The 20709-nt window shown below is 49.6% G+C and overlaps 1 protein-coding gene across 21 annotated transcripts in view; it reads right to left on the bottom strand.

Annotated features, from left to right (window-relative positions):
- The window catches only part of Prkag2 (protein kinase AMP-activated non-catalytic subunit gamma 2), a 241245-nt gene that overhangs the window by 34466 nt on the left and 186070 nt on the right, over window positions 1-20709 (bottom strand). For 15 of the 21 annotated variants that reach the window (NM_001398879.1, XM_006235951.4, XM_063286390.1 and 12 more), the window contains one exon: window positions 11845-11914. In NM_001398879.1, coding sequence (NP_001385808.1) covers window positions 11845-11914 — 70 coding nt within the window. Of the gene's footprint in view, window positions 1-11844; window positions 11995-12288; window positions 14794-20709 lie in introns of those variants that run through there. The other 6 variants (XM_063286396.1, XM_063286394.1, XM_063286395.1 and 3 more) reach the window with 4 other exon arrangements.

Here is a 20709-nt window from a genome sequence, read left to right as displayed (position 1 = left end):
TCTTCATTTTTGTTTTGGATGGGGTCTCATGTATCGAGGATCAGACTGGATATATATTAAAGATAATCGTAAACTTCTGATCCTCCTGTCTCCACCTCCCAGTTGCTGCGATTACAGGTTTGTGCCACCATGCATGGTCATGTGGTGCTGGGAACAGAGCCATGGGTTTGTGCATGTGTGGCCATCACTCTATCAACTGAGCTACACCCCCAGCCACAAACAGTCCACCGATTTCCATACGATTCAACTCAATTACTTTTTCTCTTGTGGTAATTGGCAGGAAACAAACCAGGGAAATACACGCTAGTGATAATTACTCAGGTAATAACGGAACAGTCTTAAAACTCATCAGTGCAGTCTCTGTCTTGGTTACTCTTCTATTGCTTTGATGAGACACCCCAACCAACCTATCTGGGGCTCATGGCTTCAGGAGGAGCATGGGAGCAGGCCTGGTGCTGAGAGCTTACATCTGACCCACAAGCCTAGCTAGGCATGACTGGGGGAGTCCTAACTGGAAATGATGAAAACTCAAACTCTACTCCAGTGACACGCCTCCTGTAACAAGTCCACACCTCCTGTCCTTCCCAAAAAGTTCCACCAGTTGGGGACCTATATATATGAGCCTCTGGGGGCTGTTCTCATTAAAACCACCATGGTCCCATTTCTCTTTTAAAAAAATGTTTCTTACGCATACAAGAGTTTTGCCTGAATGTCTGTCTGTATACCACATGTGGGCAGTGCCTGTGGAGGGCCCTGGATCTGAAGTTACAGATGGTTGTGAGCCACCATGTGGATTCTGAGAACCTAACTCTGGCACTCTGCAAAAGCCTCAAGCACTCTTTTTTTTTTAAAAATAATTATTTATTTACTTTTTATGAGTACACTGTTGTTGTCTTCAGACATGGTTGTCTTCAGAAGGTTGTGTCCTGGGAATTGAACTCAGGACCTCTGGAAGAGCAGCCAGTGCTCTTAACCACTGAGCCATCCCTCCAGCCCCCAGCCTCAAGCACTCTTAACTCCAGCTCTGTCCAGCTTCCTTTCCTGTATATTACTTTGAGAATCTGTTGACGGTGAAGAAGGCTCTCTAATTTCTGACACTTTGTGGTTTCACGCTCCTCTTAAACAGACCTGACAAAGGTCTGCTATCCATGCTACTGCTTTCTCCAGGAACACGCCTTCGTCTTTACCGAGCAGGGCTCCTTTTCTATGAGATCTCATCTCAGCAGGAAAAGATGAAAGGATCAATTCAGCAAACCACCAGAGGGCGAGAGATCAATTCTGTCAACCAGGGAAGGTGAATTCAAGATGACGAGAAAACACTATGAGCATTCCGCAGTTAGACGCTGATGAAAGGCTACCTCATTCTGGAAGCAGTACCATTCTCCCAAATCGCAGTGTTGGTCCACAATTACGTACACTGTTAGGGGCTAGCACTGAAGCTCCCATTACAGATCCACAGGCTATCTCCATCGTGGCATGCCACCGTTCTAATGGCCAGAGGCACTCTGTCAGGAGTTGCCACTCCAAGCCATGATGTATAAAAGCCATGCACAGAACCACAGCAAGGCACTGGCCATGGACACTGCTATCAGTTCACAGGCCTGGGATGACACCTTCCAGTCTGTTTAGGGGCTCAGGTTGAGTGGGAGACAGAGTAGGGGGGAGGGTAGGGCACTCGGGGACTGAACCTATTGGGGGAACTGCAGCTACCTTTCCTGTGGCCTTCTATAGAGGAGAAGCTACTTTTCTTACTGCCCCCTTTCTCTTTTCCTCTCCTCTCCTCTCCCCTCCACAGAATTCTGAGACCAAGTGTATGGAATTCTGTGCCCACTGAACCCGATGCCCACAGGACCCCATTGCTGGATTTTCTCAGTTCTGATTCTCCACCTGGGGGGCCATGGAATCCATAGGTGTAGGGCTCAGATCAGGTCTGCCCACATCCCTGCCGTCCTGGGTGCAAATCCTCGTGCAAACCCCGTGGCTGATTGATTGACTATAAATGAAGGTCCCTGCGCCTCTCTCCCTGGGATCCATCAATTTTCTCGAGGGCAACAATTAACAGTTTATCGAGACATACACAGGAATATTGTAAGGGGTGTGGGCAGATGCCCTGAGCTTTCACAGACCCCATGTATTCAGCTGTCTCGACGCTCTCTGGACTCTGTCTTTCACGATTTTAATGGAAGTCTATTTAGTATGCATGACTAATTAAAACGCAGGTCACTGCTGATCAACTTTAGAGCACTTTTTCTGCCCAGAGGCTAGGAATGGTTCTCAAAGTCCCAACCTTCAACCCTCTAACTCTGCCCTACTGTTTCCAGTCACTAGCCTCCTCCTGGAATGACCAAGAGATGGCCCGACAGCAATCAATATTAGCAGACAAAAAAATGACTTTGAAGACTGAGAATTTTAGATGCTGTATACACCGGGAAACCAGCCATACCACCTACTGAATTTGACCACATCAGAGCTTAAGCCTGAACTGTTATCATTATTACTTCTTTTTCTTCTTCTTCTTCTTTTGCTTTTTACTTCTTTGAGACACAGGCTTCTCGCCCAGGCTGCCTGAAACTCACTAGCTAGCTCAGACTGGATCTGAACATGTGGGACTGTCACTGCCTCCATCCACGAGTTCAGGGTTGCAGGCATACGCGGCCACATCTGGCTCTTTATCTGGGGACAACAATGTCATCCTTCTGCAGGGTACTCCGAGTAAAGAAGGTAAACACAATTGTGCTCACCACGGCTGCAAAGGGGCAGAGACATCCACCAGGCACCTGCTTTATGGCAGTCATTACCGCTACTGTGTATGCAAACGACCACACCCTCACGTTTGGCTGAACGCTGTCTGTGGTCATGTTACTCGATGCACATTTACTCATAGGAGCTCGGTGCTGGTATGGACAAGCTACCTGCGAAAAACAAAGCTTTAAGTACTTTGCTTAAAGTCCCAGAACTACTAACCAGGGGGAATAGGTCCCCGATCTGGGTGTGACTCTTAGTTACTATGGCACTAATTATAGAGGCATTTAGAAACGGGTGGGTCATCTGTTCAGACTTCAAAGCTAGGATCACCAGTAAGACCAATGGCCACACAGCCAAGACACCAAGTGTGTGTGTGTGTGTGTGTGTGTGTGTGTGTGTGGTGTGTGTGTGTGTGTGTGTGTGTGTGTGTGTGTGTGTGTGTGTGTGTCTGTATCTTGAGGTGGTCACAATGGATGGGAGAACATCCTACGACAAATGGCAGCAGCAGGATCTCCTCCACCTCCTCTTCTCTCCTTTCTCCTTTCTGAGGCAGGGTTGAGTAGCTTAGGCTGACCGACCTGGACACAGGGCCTGGACACACTACATCTTGGAGGGGGATCTTAACTTGCGACGTACCTGCCCTCAAGCCTGGGCTGGGACGACAGGCCTGCTTCAGCTCCACTCTGCCCGGCTTATGCAGCACTGGGGGATTAGGCCCAGCGTCTCCTGCGGGCTCTGCTTTGTCACCAGCCTCGAATATTCCACCCCAGCAAGTTCTTGTTAGCAACTTACTTGTAAATGGCCAAAGTATCAATCTGAAACTAAACTAAAAACGGGGTGGCTTGAGGCAAAGTGATGTGATGTTAAGTTCAGATCTACAGGAACTGTAGGAGACGACAGCAGCACCCCTGGACAAATGGACAATAACTACAACTCGACCCAAAGGACCCCAAATTAGCTGCCTCCCCATGGATTCTTCCTTAACTATGGAAGACAAGTCAGACTCTTCTCTACCCTTAGCAGAACGCACCTTGTTCCCACAAAGTGAAAATCTGGAAGACCCTCCCTCACACAGACTGCCCATCCTTCCTGCTGGATTACCAATGACTCGCCCCATCGGCAGACACCGCACGCCTGGCCGGCATGGGCGGGTGGAGATGTGTCCTCATCGCAGAGAGACTCGGTACCTACCACTCTCCTCCACCTCTCCACCTCATCCGCATTACCAAAGTCAGCTCTTCCTCACCTGCATGGTGCTTTCAACACAAATAGCTCTTTTTTTCCCCATAGGAATCAACCAGCTGAAGTACTCCAGGCTCTGTGAGTGTGAGGGCTAAAGTTCCACTCCACGTAACAAATATTTATAGGAAATGAAGGCCCTTGGAGCCTGAGGTTTACTAACAAAGAAATGCAGTGACCCCATTAGGGCACTGAGATACTCAGTGAAGTCCTGCCTGGCTCAGACTTGCAGGCCTGTCCTTTTCACTTTCTTCCTCCATGCAATGGAAACGATGAGGCTAACTGCTTCTTACAGCCATTTAAAAGATTAGGTTAGGTGTGCAGGGCTCAGTGAGAGGAGAGGGAAGAACCATCCAGAGAGAGGAGGGTGGGGTGGGGGGGAGAGAGTGAATAGTCCCTGAGAAGACAGAGGCCTGGTGGAGTAGGTGTGTGTGCGCTCGCTCGAGGCAGCAAAAGCTGCAAGTGCAGGAGGGATGCTACAGGGAGGAAGAGGGAGGGAGGGAGGGAGGGAAGGAGCGGACACCAAGGACAGGGAGGAAAACTAGGCAGGACTGAAGGAGGCAGGGTGAGCTGCAGAGATCAGCTCCTAGTTCAACAGATGGATGGAGAGGGCTGGGCTGGCAGGAAGAGAGGCGGTGCTTAGAAGGCAATCCTCAGGCGGGTGAGACAGTGGGGGATATCATCGAACCAAGCTGGCAGAGTGAAAGAAGGGGGTGGGGAAGAGGAAGAAGGAGAAAATGTGCTGGCTAGGGCTCGGGTTTGTCAATTTGACACAAGTTGACTCATGTGGGAAAAGGGAACCTTCAACTGAGAAAATGCCTCCATTAGACCGGCCTATACGCAAGACTGCGAAACATTTTCTTGATTAATGACTGATGTGGGAGGGCCCAGTGCACTGTGGGTGATACCAATCTTGGATGGGTGATCCTGGGTTGTCTAAAAACGCAGGCTGGGTGAACCATGAGGAGCAAGGTCATTCCTCTATGGCCTCTGCCTTTAGGTTCCTTCCCTGACTTTGCTCAGTGGTGACATGCTACCTGGGGTTTGTAAGATAAAATAAACCCTTTACTCCACAGGCTGCTTTGGTCCCCAGAGAAGCTGATCTCTGCAGCTTGTTCTGCCTCCTTTGATCCCTCATAAGCTTCCATGACCAACCTCGCCTGTTCTTGGGGTCCGCTCCTGCTTCTTTCCATCCCTTCCTTCTTTATCAAATTAGGACAGAAAGGGGGGGAGGATGGGGAGGGGGAGGGAAAAAGAGATCAGGAAAGCGAGTAGACTATGAGGATCATGGCTGATTTTGCTAGCTAGGCACCCGTGAAGGACAGAGGCCTGGCTGGAGAGGTGTACTGGACATTCTTAGACACTAAGTTTCATGGCTAAGTTTGGTTTCATGAAACCAAATGCTGGGCAGTATGAATACTGGTCAGAGCCAGGAGTGAGCGCTCTCTCAGGTGAGGACCAGTGTGAAGGTGAGTAGGCCTCAAATGGAGCCTCAGGAGCACTTGGTTTCTTACACTCGGTAAGAAGGGTGGCTGCATGGAGCTGTGAGTCACACCACGTTATACTGGCTGCAGAGGGAAGAGGAAGAACCACAGAGGGAATCAACAGCCAGCTATAGTGAGGAGCCCACCAGGCACCAAGCTGCTGCTCCAGCTGTGTGGTAGACATTAAGGATGAGCTCAGAGACGAGGACACAGGGCAACTGTGTGGACTACAGGTCGAGAGGGGGGTGAGGGCTGACTGCTGCCCACTGGATTTGGGGACGATAAGCTTCTGCTGACCTTGGCAAGTTTGGATGCAGGGCAGAATTGGGGTAAAGAATAAAGAGGCAGCAACCATGGTAAGGGGGCTTCCTGAAAGGAAGATGGCCTCACATTGGCCTCCAACATGGGCTTGACTCTAGGTGAGTACCACACGTCTCCCGAATGTGCTGGGCATGCCATCTCAGAGAGGGCACTTCACCTCTTCCCTTCTTAGTTCCCTCTTCTGTGACCTGGGGGTGGGGTTGGGGTGGGGGTGGTAATGCTGGGTGCCTTAGGGTTATTTGAGATTCAGCATAGTGCCACAATACATGCCAGTGGTTATCAAAAGATCTCAGAGAAGGGAACATTAAAACATGCTTCCGATTTTTCTGGCGCTGCTGCTGCTGCTGCTGCACAGCGGACGCTGTTCCTGTTTATATCTGACTGGTGAAGGTGGAAGCCACTGAGGTCAAACCACAGGCCCAGGACTCTGGTGAGTGGGGTGGAGTTCCACTTGGACAGTGATGGGATCTGGACCACCAGGCCCATACGATAGCAAGACAGTCTTCTGGAGGTAAGTTCACAAGTCCCTAGCGAAGTGACGGGAGATGCTACCTTGGTTCCTGATGAGTTTCTAGTTGGTTCCATGCACTTTCGAAGCCTAGTGATAAGTCACATTTTTTTGCTATCCAAACACTCGATGTTTAAACCGGTCAGGGATTTCCCTCCCCTTTTCGGCAGCATAACCTTTTCCTATCTGTCTGTCTTAGCCTGCTTTTTGCTACTTGGACAGAATACCATGCTCTGAGCAAAGCACAGATATTTACGTGGCTTATGATTTTGGTGGCAGGAAAACCTAAGTAGCGTGGTGTTCGTGTACGCTGAGTTTCCTACGCGCTGCGTTGTAACGGGGAGAGTATCACAAGGCGGCTGGTACAAGAGGCTCTAAGGACAGAGAGAGGCCAGAGACTGCTGAGGCTAGCTTGATCCTTTCCAAACTGCCTTGGAAGAACCAACGTATACCTGGGAGACCAACGTTAATCCCTTCTAAGGGCGTGCTCATCTCTTAAAGACCCATCACCTTTCCAGGTTACATAAGGACTCAAAATTTCATTCCAGAAACTTCTGCGGGGGTGGGGGGAGGGCAGACTCCCTCCCAAAGCACAGTCTACATGACGACCCCTGTACCTCCTTAAGCCTAGGATACCGTTAAGATACATTAGACCCTGACTTTGGATGTCCTAAAACATGTGGCGATATGTGAATACAGTTAAAGCTAGGCAGGAAAATGTCTACTACAGATATTTCACACAACCTTAATTATTCTTGTGGTCAAGAATCAATATATCCCTTGCCTATAAGCCAAGCCCGCAAGAGAAGGTAAGAGCTGAGAGAGCGCAGAGACATTCAGAACCTGTCGCTTTGACATGTCTACCACCAGAGGTCAGCACCCTTCTCATCGCAGGCAACAAACCTGCAGGCTGACTGCAGAGCCTGCTCTTAAAAGCTCTGAGAGCCTGGTAAGGAGGAAGGCTTCCTAGGTTGCCCTCTACCAGCAGACGCAACCGGAGCCATTTATATTTTCCCTGAATTTCCTATCCTTGTGAAAATTTAATACCACATGGAAACTGTGTACTTGTTCATGTATGGTGACCCCATGACTGCAATATCTGAGGTGTGCTGTCTCCAGAGAGAGCCCCCATCTTTGCTTACTTTAGGTCATTATGTCCCATGAGGTAAGAACCATGGGTTAGTGGGCAAGTTTTTGTTAGTTCTCCCCACCTCCCCCCGCCTGTGTGTGTGTGCGTGTGCGTGTGCGTGTGTGTGTGTGTGTGTGTGTACACTGGTTATTGGATGCCCTGCAGTCTGACTTCCAGGCAGGAATGGAAAGCAAGCAAGCAGTCACTAAGCGCCAGGCCTGTGTCTGCCAGACACAGCCCATAATAATAACAATGCTCAAACAAAGCTTCAGGAGGCTCTGTGGATTACCCCAGGAAAGATGGCCAAGTCCCTCACATGACAGGGCCTTAACTGTGAGGTGTTTTACTGGGAAATGAGGCTTACTCTCCCACAAAGTGGTCCCTGTTCTTTCTTGTGCCTGTGTGTCTGCGTGCATGCATTCATGTGTGCATGCGTGTATCTAAGTGTTTGGGTGCACGAGCGGGTAAGGGCCAGAGGTGGCTACTCGATGTCTTTTTCCATTGCTCTCCACTTTGGTTTTTGAGATAGGGTCTCACACTGAACCTGGACCTTGCCAATTCACCTAGTCCGGTTGGCCAACAGACTCCAGAGATCTGCCTGTCTGTACTTCCCCAGTGTGCAGGGATTACAAGCTGGTGTTATCGCGCCCTGCTTTTTCATATGTGGGTGCTGGGGACTGAGTTTAGGTCCTTGTATTTGCTGTTTAGTTTTCCTGTTTACCCGACACCAACTAGAGTTACCTGGGAAGAACCTCGATTGCGAAAATGCCTCTATCTTACTGGCCTTTCGGCATGTCTGTAGGGTACCTGTCAGTCAGTGATTGATGTGGGAGGGCCAGCCTACTCAGGGTGGTGCCTTCTCTGGGCACCTGTGTCCTTGTATCTTGGGTGACACAAAGAGTCATGGGTAGCAAGCCAGTAAACGACATCGTTCCATGGCCTCTGCATCCAGGTTCCTGCCCTGACTTTCTTTCGGGATGAACTACAAGCAGTGGGGCAATAAATCCTTTCTTCCCTAAGTTGCTTTTGGTCATGGGGTTTGTCACCAGGAAGCAAACGACCACACCACAATGGAGCTATGGCCCAGTCCCTTCCTTACTTCTCATCACTCTGGAGTCAATTAGCCCGGCTTCCCACAGCAAGAGTGTGTGAGTGAGGTCTGGACCTGGTGAAGAACTGAGAGGTGGGATGGACAGATGATAAAGGTGAGGAGAAACCGATCAGCAAGGGCAGGCAGAGAACACCACTGCTGCAAGCCACCTCAAACCTATCACTAGTCCTCTACAAGCCCCTAGACTTTGGGGACAACAGGACGGAAGCCAGGGATGGACCTAAAGTCTACGAGAATGTCCGAGCTGGTAAATAGGGCCAGGATTCTGGCCGACTGAACTGTGGGGCATGCAATATATGATCTTTAGAGCAGTCCAGGCTATGTTCAGGTTCAGACCTAGTCAGGAAATAAATTCAAAGCAGTTGGGATAAACACAATGCTGAAATGAAGTGACTTTCAGGCCCCAGAGCTTAAAGAATTAAAAAAAAGCAAACCCATAAAGCGATGGCTCTGGAGACGTTCTGGTCTCAGGGTTTTGCAAGCATCAGATCAATGAATTCTCCCAGCATCATAAAGCAAGTACAGACATTTCAGGTGGCTACTGGGATCCTTATGGCAGACACCAGCAGAGCGGAACAGGGGGACAAGGGAAAGGCACACAGACGGGCAGCTTCAGAGAGATGCGATTTGCAGTGCACCCCGCAGCTGTGGTAAGATAGGTGGGAGGCAGAAAGGGTGAGGGACGCGCTGAGTGCCAAGAGGAGCATGGCTTGCTGTGCTACATGTAGGAGCCAACGCTGGCCCGTTTCATAAATCAATTTTCTTGGACCCCAGCCCTACTGTGTTTGGCCTTGGGCTGCAAAGGGGACAGACTGGGTGAATAACACAAAGTCTGAGATGAGATAGCCCCTTCTGCTGCACCCGAAGGCCCATGACCTGGAGCCTCACTCTTTAAAGGGAAGCCTGTGAAAGAACTGAGAGAAGGCAGGCACACCAGGGCTGGGTAGCAGGAAGCGCCCGAGCCCAGCTGATGCACACAGGAGAGCAGAGAGCAGGACTACCTCCTCTTAGCTCAGACTAACAACAGCCTTGCTGTGCTGTCCCCCTTCCACCTCTTCTTTCCTCCAGCCTTACTAATACTTTAGACGCCTTCTGTCGACTGCAACAGAGTTGACATTTATAAGGAAATAGAAAAACGGCTTTGGCACAACACTTCCAGTTACCATGTACCTGCCCGTATAACGAATGTGTCGTCAGGCCTCCAAATGCGTAACTGAGGACACTAACGGGGAAATGAGGAAGGCAGAAGAGTGAGCGGGCATATTCAGTTGGGACCCACTCTGCGGACGGCTAGCATTGGTTCCCGGGATACTTAAAGGTGTGATGCCTCCCTGTTGCACCTCCTTTCTCCCCTTCAAACAAGCGGCTTTTCTGAATTTCAGATGAATGAACAATTTAAAGTTCCAGGGAAACACTGGACTATTCCACCAACACCATTCCCATTCCAGCTCAGCCTCACAGCAATTGTTTAATAGTCTGCCTTCCTAAAAATCTAGGAACATTTGACAGGGTTATTTGTGGGGTTCAGCGTAAAAGCAACGACGGTGACACGGATAAAAATAGATGGGTGGAGAGGGGGCGCTCCTGTTTTTAATTTTAATTTTTATTCTTAACAAGCTTGCTTTCACACTGTATATTCACGACACAGGCAATCCAGAGGCGAAAGGGTACACAGCTAACTGTGAGAAAGGCGCATAAAATAAATCTCGAGGAAAGAGAAAAGCCACGAAACCTATACTAAGCAGAACCCCCATGTTGAGATTCACTAATAAAGTCCGTGGGTTTTGGCTAATGGCACTTAGTAAAAGTAACACTTACAAAGCACTGACCATGGGTTCTCGCTGAACGCCTCAGAGCGGATGATCTCACGGAACCCTCGAAGAGTTTCACCACTGGCTCTCTTACAGACAAGAGGAAACCAAGGCACGGAGAACGCAACACCACTTGCATGTGAGTCTGGGTCCTCCCACATAGAGCTCCACTCCGGCAAGCCTCACTTCAATCTCTCCAGCTTAGCCTTCCCAGACCACAAACCTGGCAGCCACTGGTCACTACCTGCTGTGCATGCAGCATAGGAACACCAAGGGATCAGGAGGTGCGTCCAAATGAAGACACGGGCTTCTCTTTTGATAGGACAAAACACAAGCAAAGCTCGGGAAAATTCTGAAATGCACCGTTTGTTAGTAACGAAGACATTTCTATAGAGACGTATTATCTTTAGGCCAACATTTTTTTTTTTTTTTTTTGTGAAGTGCTACAGTGAAGCTACAACAGGCACTGGCCTAATGCTATCAGGGTAGCACTCCCCAGCTGGTTAAGCATGCTTATTTAAGTAATTGTCTGAACATAAATGAACAGGGGTATTAAAGTAAAGTTGGCACAAGGGACAGCATCCACACAGCACATTCTTTGTTCCAGGCCCTTCGTTTTGTCAGTACTCTCGGAAAAAGGAGCAGCCCCTAAATAAATCATGGAAGTACACGAGACTGCATAAGGCCTTTTATAGTCTGCAAATGGTCATGCATCTTATATAAAGTTCATTTTCGACTTCCCCGTTTAAATGTTAGCAGCCTCAAAATAAGAGCCAGGCTATTTACCTGTAAGAAGCTAGTATTTAAAAATAGGGCAGAAAGAAGAATAACCAGGCGGCAGGAGAGGAGACAGGATGGTCAAGTGTGAGGGGGTCGACTGGTCTCAAACCAGATCTACGAGCCACTTCGGGTTTGTCGATTCAACTTTACCCATTTGAGGGAGAGGAGGGAGGAAGACACACCCTACTGGAGGTATTTCCACAAATACAGATAAGGGAACCGGTTTGTTATTTGAAGGTATGGGCTGTCCATATGATTCCGGGGGTGTCCTCGGGGCGCGCGGTGACATGCACAATTAGGGCTGCATGACACCTGGCACTCTCTTGAGTTCGGGTGCGGAGGACAAAAGGGCCGTCCCTTGGAGCGCGCGGGCGGCCGCTCCCGGGATCGGGGCTGCGTCCCCCAGAACCCGGCTGCGTCCCTTGGAGCAGAGCTGCATCCCCGGGAGCCAGACTGATTCCCTGAGAACCGGACTGCATCCCTGGAGCAAGGCTGTGTCCCCGGGAACAGGGCTCCATCCCCGGAACCAGGCGCAACCCCAGAACAGGGCTGCATCCCCAGGAACTCGGCTGCTTCCCCGAGGCCGGGTGCTTTCCTCAGAGCGGGACTGCGTCCCCAGGAACCGGGCTGCATCCCGGGAGCCCGGTGCTTCCCCGGAGTGGGCTGCAGTCCCGGTGCTCGCCGCCGGCAGCGCAGGGCGCGGGTCGCGCACTCACCTTCCTCCTGGAACTCCAGCTTCTCCAGCATGCCGGCTTCCGCGGGTCCCGGGGCCGCCGCCAGCGCCGCCTGAGGGGGAGGAGGAGGAGGACACGGATCAGCATGGGCCGCGGCGCTCCGGCTTCTCTCGCATCGGGGGGGGAGGGGCCTGCAGCGGCGGCGGGCGCGCGCCCCGGCGGGCGCGCGCGGCAGGCCAGGGTGGAGCGCGTCCCCGCCCAGGCCCCGCAGCCGCAGGTGGGCCGCGATGGCTCGCTCCGCTCCCCCCTGCGCCTTTGGTACGGCCCGCGAGCAAGCGTGGGAAGGGGGAGCGGCAGCCCCAGCGCTTCGGCCGCCGCGCGCGCCTGCGGACACGCGCGTTCTCGCGCAGGTGTGGGCCCATGGGCACCCGCCGCACCCTAGGCGGGTGCGCGCCTCCCTCTCGGGGCCCCGCGCCGGCGGCGTACCGCTCCCTTAAAAGGCGAGGCCGCCTTCGGGGCCGCGCGTCGCCCGCGCTTTCGCGTGCTTTCCATCCCACCCCCCTCTCCCCGCGGCGGATCTCTTAACTGGCTTCCTCCGCTCGCAGCTCGCTCTTTCCTCACCGCCGCAGCTTGCGGCCAAAAGTTCACACAATTTAAATCTGGCCCCGGGCACGCCCGTCACCCTGGACTTGGGTATCTGAGACTTCCCTATCGCCAACTCTGGTTGGCAGGCAGGCGAGGCTGGCAGCCGTCTGCTGCCGGTTAGGGCCCGAGGCTGCCGACGGCCAGCACCTGCCGGGCCACCGACCTGGGAGGGAACTTGTCAATTTTACAAGCCCAGAAGCAGGAAGTAGAGACCTCTTTTAACCTTAGATGGGTCAATTCCTAAATCTAAAGTGTCCCCTCTCAAAAACAAAAAACAAAAAACAAAACAAAAACCCAAAACGGTTTTGTTAAGCTGTTTTGCGATTAAAAAAAAAAAAGCAGTTTGTCTTGCTTTGTAGTGAAAAAACTGAACACTTCTTAAGTTCCGGAGCAGTTTCAGAGCTCTGTCTCATTTAGCCAAGTACCAGGAATAAAAGGCAAATTGGAAAAGGGGGTCTGAGGTTGGGAGGAGAAGGTGAGGAGGGGGCTGGAGGAGGAGTTGGAGCGGGAGAGGGAGGAATATGATCCAAGGACATTGTAAGTTGGGGGTAGAGAGGTGGTTCAGTGGTTAGGAGCACTTGCTACCCACATGGCAGCGCACAACTGTAACTCCAGTTCCAGGGATCTGGTACCCTTTCTGGCTTTCGGAGGCACTGTGTGCAGATGTGCACAAAGGCAAACACCCATAGACATACAATTTTTAAAAAATCTTTAAAATATATTGTATGCATGTATGAAGTTCTCAAAGGAAAAAATTAAAAATATTAAAACACACTACGTAGGAAGAAAGAAACGGAACCATCCGAATTGTAGACTGTCTGTGCATAAAGCCCCAGACTCTGGAAACAAACCACACTTCTACAATCAGGAAGATGAGGGAGAGCAGAGGATCAACACACCGCATCTGGTATAATAAAAACAACTATGTGGGAGCTGGTATCAAATGCTGTTTACAGTCTCTGCCACGAAAGTTAATACGTAAAATAAACACAGGAACCACACACAGAGTTTCTATCTAAAGTGTGCACAGTAGGTGAGGTGGATGCAGAGGTAACAGGCGTGGGGGGGGGCACCCCACATTCAGAGGCAGGAAGACCCAGCATAAAAATGTGGGCCACCAAGGTCATCTCTGGGTTTCTTTCACTTCCTGTCAAAATCCCAGGAACTCTGTTTTGTAGACACAAATAAGCCGATTTTATACCTCACACAGGAAGGTGCAAGCTTTGGAACACCTAGACTCAAGTGGGAGGGGTCACGTTTCCCATTATTAAACCCTGCAGTGAGGACCAGAGAGAGGGTGCAGGGGCTGAGGACCCACCACTCTCCTGAAGAGGACTTCAGCACCCACATCCATGGCCTACATCTGTCTGCAACACCAGGTCCAGGGGCTTCTGTGCACTCACCTTCATTGCTCAAACCCACAGAGAGATACATAATGCACAGACATTACAAACCAATAAAAGCAGGCTGGGTGAGGTGGCCTTTAATCCCAGCACTAGGGATGCAGGGGCAGGCCAACCTCTGAGTTCAAGGGCAGCCTGGTCTACAGAGCTAATTCCCGGACAGTCAGTCTCAACCCTGTCTCAACACCCCCGCCCCTGCCCCCAGAATAAGAAAAGGTGCTTGTCTCAGAAACCCAACAGACCAAAGCGAATCTCTTTTTAAAAAGCTTACAGTATAGCGGCAGTAATCGGGACTATGTGATATTAGAGAGAAACAGATAACTGCCAACAGCACACCAGCAATGCATCCAAGCTAATATGTGAACCATGCTTTGACAACTGCACGAAGGCACACTCCTAACTACCAGTGGGCACTGGTTATCAACCGTCAGAACACACGAACGAGGACAACCCAAACTATCCCAATGTTATCTGCAAGTTAGCGCAAATTGGGTCATGGTCCTAGCATGTGAACCTTTTAGGAAAACAATCGAGAAAATCTCAGATGGAAAACATTCTCCATAAAAGGGAAAATTTGATAACTTAAATCTACAAAGCGGGAGAAAATATTTGCAAACCACACAGTTAACCAATGACTGGTGTCTCGAATATAAAAGGATGCTGAAAACTCAGAGAAAAGCAGACAGAAAGAATGGAGAGACAATTCACCAGGAGCGGGTGGGACAGAGCCGGCAACAAGCACATCGAGGAGAGTCGTGTAAATCCAAGGCACGAGCTGTCAACACACACCCATCAGGATGAAGCACACACTGATTGTATCCAGTGCAGGTGAGGACAGAACTAAACAGAACCGGTTTGCACTCTGGGATGGCTAGAAACAGAGAGTGGTGGAGACATGGCTTAGCAGTTAGGAATACCTGCTGTTCTTCTCCAGAAGACCTAAGTGCCCCCCCACCCCCACCCCCACCCCCGCACTCTCAGGCAGCTTATGATTGCCTGTAATTCCAGCTCCAGGGGATCTGACACCTCTGGCCTGGGAGAGCTCCTGCACTCATGCGGGCAGACACAGAGAGACCTGCATACACATGCACATAATTAAATATAAATTTGAAAAGAAAAACCAGAATGAAAGAATGCCCTGAAAACACCTTGCCAGTTTCCTTTGAAGCTGTGCACTTACAAATCACACATCAGGTGTTTTCCTGAGTATTAATCACGGGGCGACAATGGACACATTGACAGGATACAAGAATGTTCCCGGGGCTGGGGATTTAGCTCAGTGGTAGAGCACTTACCTAGGAAGCGCAAGGCCCTGGGTTCGGTCCCCAGCTCCGAAAAAAAAAAAAGAACCAAAAAAAAAAAAAAAAAAAAAAAAAAGAATGTTCCCAGCAGCTGCCTTCCTAAGAGCCTCAACTGGGAATTACAGATGCTATTTGATGGCTGACGGTTACAACACCCAAACCATCTATGCCACAGCACATCACACCAAAACTTCTAAAGGTCCACCAATTATCTGTTCAAAAACTTGAAAAAACTGGGCATGGTAGTGCACATCTTTGATCTCAACATTCGGGAGGCAAAGGTAAGTGGATCTCTGAGAGTTCTAGACCAGCCTGGTCTACAGAGTGAGTCCCATGCCAGCCAGAGCTACATGGTGAGACCCTGTCTCAAATAAAATATGGACAAGTCTCACAGGAATTATTCCGAGTCAAATTAAAGCCATTTCTGAGGGTCATACATTGCTTTCATGTCATGACACAATTATAGAAACCGGGGTCAAATTACTGTATGCCAGGGGTTGGAGTGCAGGGGTGGACAAAAGTGACCATGACTTTTATGAAAGGTCACCTTGAGGGACCTTGATGGTAGTGGACCTGCTCTGAATCTTGCCTGTGCCAGAATCCACATCCTGCTTAAGATAGCACACTGCCTTCCCCCCATGAGTCAAGCCAATTTTGTGGAAGAAATGACAATTGGGACTCATGAATGTATTTACTGGAAAAAATAGCTTACCCTGTAGTGCAGTGACTTTCAGTGGATTAAGAGTCAGGCAACCAAGTTGACAATCTTTTCACTGTCCCAAAGGGAAACTGTGCACCCACTATCTTATTTCCTGCTGGCTGCTCACCCCCACCGTGGGGCTAATCCACTTTTGTCTCTATTGGTTCCAGATGTCATACACAAGGGGTCATCGTCCTGGTGTGACCCTCCCTCAGCTGGTGAACATTTCATCTGGGAGTTTTCTACCTTTTGGCTGTTACAAACATTCATGTCCGTGTGGACATGTATTTCCATTTTGGGGGGTTAAATACCGAGGAGTAGAGTTGCTGGGTCATATTCTACTGGCTACTTCATGGCTAACATTTGAGGAACAGCCCATCTGGGTTACACCACCATGGTGTGGCACTTGCCAACAGTACGTGAGGATCCAGCTTCCATTAAAGCCACGTGGCCACCCCACAGTGTGTCTGGCAAGTGTACCTACACCTTGTTATCTCGAAAGAGCAAGGTTGGTGATGAATGCATACGTGTTGCCCGAGTCCCACACCTCAGATTTTACCTTCTTGTTTTTGTGGTAATGTTGGCGATGTTTTTGAAAATCTCTTATTCTTTTTTAAAGCTTATTTTTATTTTATGAGTTTTGCCTTAAAATGTGTATGCTTAAAATGTGTATGCCTAAAGTGTATATGCCTAAAATGTGTATGCTAAAATGTATAAGCTTAAAATGAGTGGGCCTGGTGCCCATATCTGCAGAGGCCAGAAGACGGCTCTGGGTTTCTCAGAAAAGGACTTAAGGAAGGTTGTCAGCAACCACGTGTGTGCTGGGAACTGAACCAGGGTCCTCTGAAAGAACAGTACACCCTTTTATCTTCTGAGCCATTACCCCAGTCCCCCCTTTCCTGGGTCCTTCCTGGTTAGGAGTCCATCAATGTCACCTTACAAACTGAAGAGATGGTCTTGGAGACTAACATGGGCAGGAAACAGGCAGGGGCTGTGTTCTCTACAAAGTGGTCCTCAATAAGAGAATGGAAACCACACTTATCCAGCTCCTGGGCCCACTCCTCCCTCAACACTGGATGTCCAGCAGCAGCCTGAAATGGAAGTATTTCTATGTAATAAGCTGGTGAAATCAAATTTATGTCATGGATTTTTTACTTGGCAAGAAAACACATTTCTCAGAAAGACAGCTATGGAGCAATAGGAAAGGGCAGATGAAATATTGTTCTATCATACGGCCCTTTTCAAGAAGTCAATGGCCTTCAAAGCTCTTAGATACCTGCATGAATACCTACAGGGTCCAAAGAAGGTCAATTCATGGGCAGGAACTTTTTAAAGTTGGTGGTCCTCAGTTGCCCTTCTATGGCAATGTTTTCTTAAGGTCTCGGCAGACTTTTTGTCAGACTTAATTTTAGCTGCTCTGGGCGGGGGGGGAGGGGGAGCCAGGGCAGGGAAGAGGGGGAAGGAAGGGCTTGGTATTATCCCCATAGAGAAAGAGGGGTGTGCGCTCATCCATCACAGTCGGTCAGGACCTGGGTTTGGAATTAGAAAAACCAGATAAACCGTGCACCTCAAATTTCCTGACAGCCCATCTGAGGCCAATCCCCCCAGGGGACCTGCATGGTTCTTCTGGCGACAGAGAGGCATGGTGGGTGTTCCCCTTGCTACCGTGTGACCACAGGACACCTTTCTACCTATATGCCTTTGCCTCTTCAGCCAATTTGAAGTTCCAGGGCTCTAGTGTGGTGAGAAGAACAATTTGCTCTGAAGGGATGCCTGCAAAAAACGGAGCCCTTACAAACGTGGCGTCCTGGCTGGTGAGAAGTGCTGAATTATTAAGATCTGTTACATAACTGGCCTGGAGAATGAGAAATACAGTATTCTGAATAACTTGGAAGGAAAAGCTTTACCCGGATGCACAATCACAAAACAACTGCTAAAAAGTACCCTTAATGCACCAAGGTTCTACGAGGTTGCTCTGCCTTAAGAAACAAAGAGACATTAAATAGCTACTTACTGCCAAGAAAAAATTGACAGTAAATACAGGAAAAGGAGCCCCTCAATTATTTAGCGCACTGACCCGAAGTCATTGCTCGTCTCTGACTGTCTCTGAGTGACTCTGGCTACCATGGCAGCCTCCCTGGGTGTAAAACGTGCTAGCATGGAGCTACCCTGGGCTACACCTGTTCCTGAAGCTGTGAATGCTGCCTAACACAAAACCCCAATCTACTTCAAACAGTACAAGATTTGTTGTTCTTGGAGAGAGACAGGGGATCAATACGTATCCCTGGCTGGCCTGGATTTGACATGTAGACCTTGAACTCCTACAGATCTACCTGCCTCTGCCTCCTGCACAGTGGAATTAAAGATGTGCCACCAAGTGTGGCTTGCTTGTTTGTTTTGTACTCAATTGCTGGTAGATGATGGCATCTGATTCACTGGCAAGGTCGGACACTCCTGCTTGTTCCTTGGGTAGACCACTGCTCAGGCAGGGTAGCAATGACACAGGATTTGCTCCTCTTCCCCATTACTGGGGACGGGGCCCCCTCTGTCTTTACCAGGAATCCTCTTCTGATTCTCCCCTCTTACCTTCCTGTGGCGATCTAAATGAGAATACCCAGAGGCTCATATGTTTGAATGCTGGTTTCTGGTTAGAGGAACTGTTTGAAAAGGATTAAGAGGCGTGGCCTGTTGGAGCAGGTGTGACCTGGTTGGAGGAAGTATGTCACTGGGCTTTGACGTTTCAAACGCCCACATTAGGCCCAGCCCCTCCCACTCCCTCTCCCCTGCTGCCTACAGATCAGGATGTAAAGCCCCCAGCTACCACTTCAGCACCATGCCTGCTGCGATGACCATGGACTAACCCTCTAAAACTGCAAGGAAGTCCCTAATTCAACGCGTTCTTGTATCAGAGTTGCCCTGGTCATGGTGTCTTTTCGCAGCAACAGAACAGTGACTATGACACTTCTCTTCTTCACAGTTTATCTGATTGGTGGCTTCTTTTCGATAATTTCTTTATTTGCCTACAATCGAATGCCTTAGTTTCCAGTGCGATATTTAAGAATTCTATATGAAGAGGACATGGCTCTGTCATCAAGAGCACTTTACTGCTTGTCTTAGTCAGTATCCTACTGCTGTGAACAGACACCACGACCATGGCAACTATTAAAAGGACAACATTTAATTGGGGCTGGCTTACAGTTTCAGAGGTTCAGTCCACTATCATCATGGTGGGAAGCCTGGCAGCGTCCGGGCAGACATGGTGCTGGAGGAGCTGAGAGCTCTACCTCCAGATCTGCAGGCAGCAGAAAGCAAACTGGCTTGAGCTTCTGAGACCTCAAAGTCCACCCCTTAGTGACACACTTCCTCCAGCAAGGCCACACCTGCTCCGAGATGGCACACGCGCAGCTGGAACTCCAGCTCCAGGGGATCTGACAGCTCTGGCCTCTGCAGGCATTGCACTCACATGAATATACCCATACATAGACATGTAATGAAAATAATGAAATAAGATTAGAAACAACTCTATAGAGGCAGGCAGACAGCCAGGACTAGATAGAGAGACCTTGGAGAGAGAGGGAGAGGGAGGGGGAGAGAGAGAGAGACAGAGAGACAGAGAGAGAGAGAGAGAGAGAGAGAGAGAGAGAGAGAGAGAGAGAGAGAGAGAGAAAGAGAGAGAAAGAGAATTCTATATAAATTACTGTACTTACATATATAGTCTCTCAAATTCAAGATATGTAAAACCTAAAACGTTTCCCCTTTATTGTGTGTGTGTGTGTGTGTGTGTGTGTGTGTGTGTGTGTGTGTATTGTTTGTTTGTTTGTTTTGAGACAGGATTTCTCTGCATAGCCCTGGTTGAACCTAAACTCACGCTGTAGACTAGGCTGACTTCCAACTCAAAGAGACCTGTTTGCCTCTGTGTCTCAAGTGCTGAGATTAAAGATGTGCACCACCACCGCCTGGCTTTCCACCTTAGTGTTTGATACAATGAACCCAGACTAGCTGTCCAGTAAGCTCTAGGGACCTCCTGTCTCTGACTCTTCACCACGAGGATTACAGGAGGAGCCACGTTCCACTATGCCCACCCGTTTATGGGAATTGGACTCAGGTCCTCATGAATGTGTAGCGAACACTTTACCAACGAGGCCATCTCCTCAGTCCCCTACGTTAAAGCTGGGCACCATGGTGTGCACCTGCCGTCTCTGCTTCTGGAGCTGGAGAAAGAGGATTAATTGCTTAGGCCCAGGAGTTTGAGGCCAGCCTGAACAACACAGTGTTCAGCAAAACAAAGGATAAACTTGCATTCAGGATATAATCATCTGCCAGACACCTGGTTGGTGAATGCTTTCTCCGTTCTGTAGGCTACCTTTTCACAGTTCCCTAATCACGACAGAGCAACCATCTTCAGTTTGGATGAGGTTCGAGTGAACTTTTGTGATGAGCGATGCTGATTGTCACCTAACTGGGCCGAGAAGCACCCGGGCTAGTGACGCACCTTGGCTGTGCCACCACCTCTCTGTGAGAGCCGACCCACCCTCAGTGTGGGTGGCGCCATCCTATAGGCAGGGCCAGAAGGAATAAACTGGGCAAAGAGAAAACTGCCAGTAAGCTCAGGCACCCCCCACCCCCATATGATATGCTTCCACCATGTTCTCTGGTTCACTGTGCTCTTGGAAGCCAGACACCATTATTCAAACTAAGCCTTTCCAGTTTCAAACTGTTTCTCCCCGGCCAACACACCCTCTTATGGTTTGTGTTTTCTGTGTCTTTTCCTTCTCCCTCTCAGGCTGTGAAGATTTACTTCAACAGCCTTCTAGAAGCTTTAGTTTCTTTCTCTGTAGCTTCAATCCAGTTCTATGTC

This window comes from Rattus norvegicus, chromosome 4 (genome assembly GCF_036323735.1).
Source record: "Rattus norvegicus strain BN/NHsdMcwi chromosome 4, GRCr8, whole genome shotgun sequence".
Lineage (NCBI taxonomy): Eukaryota > Metazoa > Chordata > Mammalia > Rodentia > Muridae > Rattus > Rattus norvegicus.
Note: the sequence above shows the minus strand (reverse complement) of the source record. Positions and strands in the feature narration are given on the sequence as shown.